Source organism: Carcharhinus amblyrhynchos, chromosome 6 (genome assembly GCF_965287045.1).
Source record: "Carcharhinus amblyrhynchos chromosome 6, sCarAmb.v2.hapA, whole genome shotgun sequence".
Lineage (NCBI taxonomy): Eukaryota > Metazoa > Chordata > Chondrichthyes > Carcharhiniformes > Carcharhinidae > Carcharhinus > Carcharhinus amblyrhynchos.
The window spans coordinates 1093731-1099794 of record NC_137329.1 but is presented as its reverse complement, the minus strand read 5'-3'; the positions used below and the strand labels follow the sequence as shown (position 1 = coordinate 1099794).

The following is a 6064-nucleotide window of genomic DNA, read 5'->3' as shown; positions in this document are numbered from 1 at the left end:
GCAATGTGATTGACTCTTAGCTGCCTGTGAAATGGTCCAGCCAGTCACCCAGTACTGGGGTAATTAGGGATGGGTAACAAATGCTGGCCTTGCCAGTGACACCCACTTCCCGTGAAAGAATAAAGAAAAATGAAGCATTTGACTCCATCCTATACTGGATCATAATTCAAATCTGGATGAATATAAATTCGACACATCAGTAATTCTGATTTATTTTGCTTGTTAACAGACACAACTTCAGTCTGTATCGTACTGCCTTTAAACATCCATCCCAATTTGGTTTTGTTACCTCAGGTAAACAGTGATTTTATACAAGTGATTTCCAACGGGTTTGATATTGGACAAGTTGGTGTCCATTCACTGGAGCCTTAACACTCAACTCTGCATGAAACAAAACCAAGTACAAACATTAACTATCTGAGGCAGAATACATACGATGCTTTAGGCTGTGTTTTTCCCAGTGTTCTGGCTAATTATCAGATCTGGGAATAATGTCAGGTCCATTGACACAGCAACTTTTCATTTCATTTATTACTTTATATTTCAAAGTTGGAAAACAAAAAACAGCCAAAGTTTTAAAAGCTCCTTCATCCATGAAGCTCGTGGTACATATATGTATTTATATATATATATAAAACCAAGCCTTTATTGTGTCACTGTAGAAAAACTGAGAAAATGTCATCTCAGCTTCAATAATTAGAAGTAATGTCACCAAAATAAAAAGTATTCATTGATTTTGTTTTGTCAATGGCTCCATGGTCCCAATGTCATAGATACAGAGTTACACTGAACACTTTATGATGCTCCTGTCATTCTAAAACAGGCAATCTTTTGGCCTCACTAAATGAGCAAGCAGACAATCCATTCATAATTCTCAATAAATCAAACTCATTGATAACATATAGGAACAGAGTAACTTTCTCCAAATATCTTTTTTAAAAAAGCTACGAAATAGCACAGTAAGCACTTGCTCCTGCTTAATCTCCAGTCTAATTTGAAAAACATTTTAAAATAATCTTAAAATTAATCTTAAACACTGCTGCCGTATTTACCGATAAATCAATCACACTGGATGGGAATTTAAAAACAGCAAAGATTGAGCGATACGAACCGACCAGAAGGAACATTGTAAACATTCCTTCCCACAGTAAAACCACCATTGCTGATTTTGAAAAGTCTGAATTCAGAAAATATGAACCATTATCTGGTAAAATTGCACCTTAGTCAATGTTGCTGTCTCACCCACTTTTCATTCACATTTAAGCACTGATATTGCTACATGTTGTGAATATCTAACATGGTCCAAAAGTTATAGAAAGGTTCATGTGTGAACACTTTTTATCCTGGCCGCAGTTGACATGTTTATCACTCAATCTGTCCAACACTGCGCTGACTTTCCATAACACTGTCAGAACTCCTTCGCCATCGTCAACATTACATACCAGGTTTGGCCATGATAATCCCAACTACCCACATTGTATACAGACCGTTCACAGTCTGCTGCAGGTTAAAGATACTCAGAACCAATTCCAGCTCCAATAGTTCAGCTTAAAGATCAAGAGAATCATCTCCAAGTATTGTATCATCTCCAAGTATTGTATCATTTTCAAGCATTGTATTGTCTTCAAGCATTGTATCATCTTCAAGCATTGTATCATCTTCAAGTATTGTATCACTTTGTATTATTGTATTATCTTGGCTGATTATTTCAGCTGAGGCAGATGCACATTTTCCAAGCTTTAACGTATTGTGTACATCCATGAACCTCTGTAAATATTTTGAAGTGTACAGCCAATGATGCTTCAAAATGTCTTCCAACTCATAGCTTTTGGACTGCCTTGCATTCATTTTCCTGAAGCGACGGAAAAGTTTGTTGCCCGATTCATTGCCTTCACTTGCCCACGCGCCTATGGAACCGTCTCTCTCGATGATCTCAGGGACATGAGCGAGGGTCTTGTGCAGATAGTTGGTGATTTTCCCTTCATATCTGTGACTGAATTCTGTATGAAGCAGTTCTGCAAATCTCTGGGAATTAAAACTGTACTGACACAGAAGGTCTGGACATTCCGTAACTGGAAATGTGGAACGCCATACTGGTTTCATAAGTAGATAAAGGTGCATTAACTCTCTGAGAATCTCTCTCCTTTCTTCAGATGGAATCAGTTCACACACGGCTTCCACAGTCTCTTTTGTCATTAGTTTTCTTGCAAAGTTTCCATTCATCCTCATTATAGGTTTCAAATTCATCTTTTTCCTCAAGTGTTTATCCAGCATCGATTGCCACCTTTTCCTTTCCTCCTTTGATGAATTTGGATTTTTGTATACTTCCCCAATCTCATCCTGGAAGATTCTGTAGAATTCTGTCGCATTTCCAATGTCACAATGCAAGGCATCTATAGAGGGTTGAGTTTCTATAAATGGTTTCGCTGAAACTCCTTTCACTCTATCACGTAACTCATCAGCTGTCTCGTGATATGGGTTTGAACGCCAGATTTCATAGCGTTCCAAGTTCTCTGCATGGTTCCTTGTTATGGAATGAAGAACCATGTTCTTTGAAGCTTCACTTCGTGTGGAGTCACACAATGTGCAGATATAGATAGAACCCGAGGCTTCAAGTCCTTCCACTTCCCGAACAAGCTTCTCATCGTATCCCGTGCCTCGAAAGATAAACTGGAAAGATCGGTACAAATCTCCAATTTCAATGATTAAATCACTGGTCTTCATTGATTCTCTTTCAGCAATTACTGGCCCCAGTATTGCGGTCAATGTTTCATGGTCAGATTCATCAGCTAACATCAGGCAAAGTGGCCTACAGCACAGCTCAGAATTTGGTTTCATCTCTTCAAACACCTTCACTTTTTCATTATTTTCATTCATCACACTTATACTCATGATTGTGAAGGAATATCTTACTGCCTTTTCTGGAACTGTGGGACCGCATCCATGTTTTTCACTCACATCCCCCATCCCATCACAAGATTCCTTGATTACAACTGTAAACGGTCCACTCACAAACTCATCTACATTTTGGCTTCTTAACCCTTCCAAGATATCGTCCTCCATCTCCTTCACAGCTGAAGCAAGTGCTACGTCGTAGCGAAACCGCCTTGATATGGTTTCCATTGGGTAATCATCAACACACTGAACCCAACCACTCAAACCATCGATTATCCCCACTTGTGTGTTTGTGGAGATGTTTGCGAGAGGAGGCTGCCATTCGAATGAATAATAACCTGGCAATAATGTTTTCTCTGCATTTCGGAGTGCGTGTAATGGCTGGAAGATCTGCTTCCCAGTAATAGCCTTAACTGTCTTGTACATTTTATGATATTGACTGCAACTTAGAAATGTATTAATTCGAATGGCCAGGCAGACTGCTGGCTTCAACTCTGATCCCCGTCCCTGCATGACTGCTTCCAATTCATCTGCTTGTCTGTGCTCGTTCCCAGCTCGGAGAGCCAGCAACAACAGAGTGAGGCACACAGACTTCACATCACCACCTTCCTCTTTGTCTGCAAAAGTCTTCACCTGAAGTTTCAGATCTCGCAGGCGATGTTTTTGAGCTCTTCGGGTTAAAGAGAGCAAATGCTGTCTCGGCCGACCCCCCTTGTTTACGGGTGAGTAAGCGTGCTTCATTCTCCTTTCTTTGTGGTTTAGGGCATGGTTAGAATATTCACCTAGTTTCACCTCTTCTTCACAATCTGTCACTGGACATCTTAAAACCAGTGAATTCAGAACATTTAGAAATGATTTGACTGGGCTTCGGAACTCTTTGGGATCACAAGGAAACCTACAGACTGGACAATACTTGCCCAGGACGGTGATACATTTGAGAATACACGTTCGACAGAAAAGGTGCATGCATGGTGATTGCACAGGGTCAGCCAGTAAGTGCTCACAAACCTGACAGGAAACTGACTGGATAAAATTATTGGGATAATCCAGCACGAGGAGTTTGGAAGTTAGATGGATTTTCTTGCAGTTGACAATCTTTTTAGCCAACATAATACTTGTACTAAGTTTTTGATCTTTTCTTTTAATGACTCCTGGTCTGATTGGAGTCTCAACTGTTACTTTGGCCTTCTTTGAGGCTGGTGGACTTCGTTTGAGACCCTTTCGTTTGCGAGTCCCGCTTGAAAAATTACAGACGCTGCAAAAGTTGGAATGTGGCTTCCACTCAACAACTGCACCAATCGGGAAGAAGGCATCTTCGTTTGTTGTGTTGTTGATGGTTTGAATAAGAACTCGCCAGCAGTTGTAGCAGAAGTGGGTGGGACATCTCACTTCTGTATCCATCTTGACATCAATCCTAAAAGCATTAGCAATGAGCTCTGGCCAAAAACAGTCACCGTAACCCATTCTTCTGAGCACCTCTTGTGTGACATCATCAACGGGGCCACTAACTGGATATTTCATGTCATAACTGGTGGTGTTAAAGGAAGCACTGCAGATGCGACAAAGATTTTGTAATCGTAATACATGTTCTTCCAAAGATTTTGCTTTCATTTGGCTAAAGTTACGAAACCTTTTTTTTGGTGGTTTGACCTCTAAAGGCACATGTCCCAGAGATTTATCTTCCAAAGTCTTCTTGTCCAAAGGCAGTGTTTCCAAAGACATGGCAGCCACTGGTTTGCTTTGAGAGCTGGAGAATTGCCACGATTGACCATGAGCTGGTGCACTGTCTGTCTCATAAAACTTTTCCCTTGAAACCGTGGCTTCCTTTTGGAAATTTCCGAGAGACATTTCTACATGTCTGAAACAATCCGGCATCATTTGCAGAGGCCTCTCCATTTCCATTAAACATTGGTACCTAACAGTGAAATAAAGAGTGATAACTGATTAAAATATGATAATGATTCAGCAGCTTTGTGAATAACATTGTTCTATATTCAATGTTAATGGACTACACTCACATTCCAAACATTCATTATTCAAGCAGCTGTGTGTAACAACATTGGAACTGGACTCAAACTGGGATTCTGATCCAGTTCAATAGATACCATCACATCCAATATCAGGGTTAATATTAACCTGCCAGGGGAGAACCTGGCAGGTTTAGCCGTGCTGCTTATTTCAGTAAAAAGTCTGACAACGCCAGGTTTTAGTCCAACCGATTTATTTGATAGTAAACTCACAAGCTTTCGAGGGGACTGTCTCTTCGAAGAGGCAGCCCCCTCGAAAGCTTGTGAGTTTACTATCAATCGGTCGGACTAAAACCTGGTGTTGTCAGACTTTTTACTGTGTTTACCCCAGTCCAACGCCGGCACATCCACATCATGACTGCTTATTTCATACAGAATCATAGAATCCCTACAGTGTAATAGTAGACCATTCAGCCCATCAAGTTTGCACCAACCACAATCCCATCCAGATTCCATCACCAGAACTCCATGCATTTATCCCACTAATCTCCCTGTCACTAAGGCGCAATTTAGCACGGCCAACGTATCTAACCCGCACGTCTTTGGATTGTGGGAGGAAACCGGAGTATCCAGAGGAAATCCACGCAGACATGGGGAGAACATGCAAATGCCACAAGACAGTGACCCAAGCTGGGAACTGAACCTGCTTATAAAAGATCCTTATAAAAGTCTAGATCTTAGGTGTAAGACAGCTAAACAACCCCATTCTTTTCCCAGTGGGTGGGTTAAATTAAAGTTACACCTTCTTTGAGGGTGACCCTCTATTAATTTTAACTAAGGGAGAAAAAATAGAAAAATATTGCCAGTTACTAATATTGTTATTGAAGATCCTCACAATTTCATAGGCAAAGTTCATATTTGCTTATTTATAAATACACAGAAATAGATAAAAGAAAGATAACAGATCGAACCAATTTGTATTTGGTGGCACAGTGGTTAGCACAGCTGCCTCACAGTGCCAGGGACTTGGGTTCGATTCTCAGCTTGGGTCAATGCCTGTGTGGATTTGCACCTTCTCCCTGTGTCTGCGTGGGTTTCCTCCGGGTGCTCCGGTTTCCTCCCACAGTCCGAAAGACTTGCTGTTTGGGTGCAGTAACCCAAACAGGCACTGGACTGTGGTGACTAGGGTAACTTCACAGTAA

General features: G+C 41.0%; 1 protein-coding gene across 1 annotated transcript; it reads right to left on the bottom strand.

Annotated features, from left to right (window-relative positions):
- Positions 1-382: 382 nt before the first annotated feature.
- Positions 383-4801, bottom strand: rag1 (recombination activating 1). The gene has a single exon (XM_080189850.1). The coding sequence runs from the start codon at positions 4795-4797 to the stop codon at positions 1549-1551; it is 3249 nt and encodes a 1082-aa protein (XP_080045976.1). The 5' UTR covers positions 4798-4801; the 3' UTR covers positions 383-1548.
- Positions 4802-6064: the final 1263 nt, after the last annotated feature.

Excerpts from the sequence above, each read along its gene's own strand:
- rag1 (XM_080189850.1), bottom strand. The coding sequence starts at position 4,797 with ATGGAAATGGAGAGGCCTCTGCAAATGATGCCGGATTGTTTCAGACAT.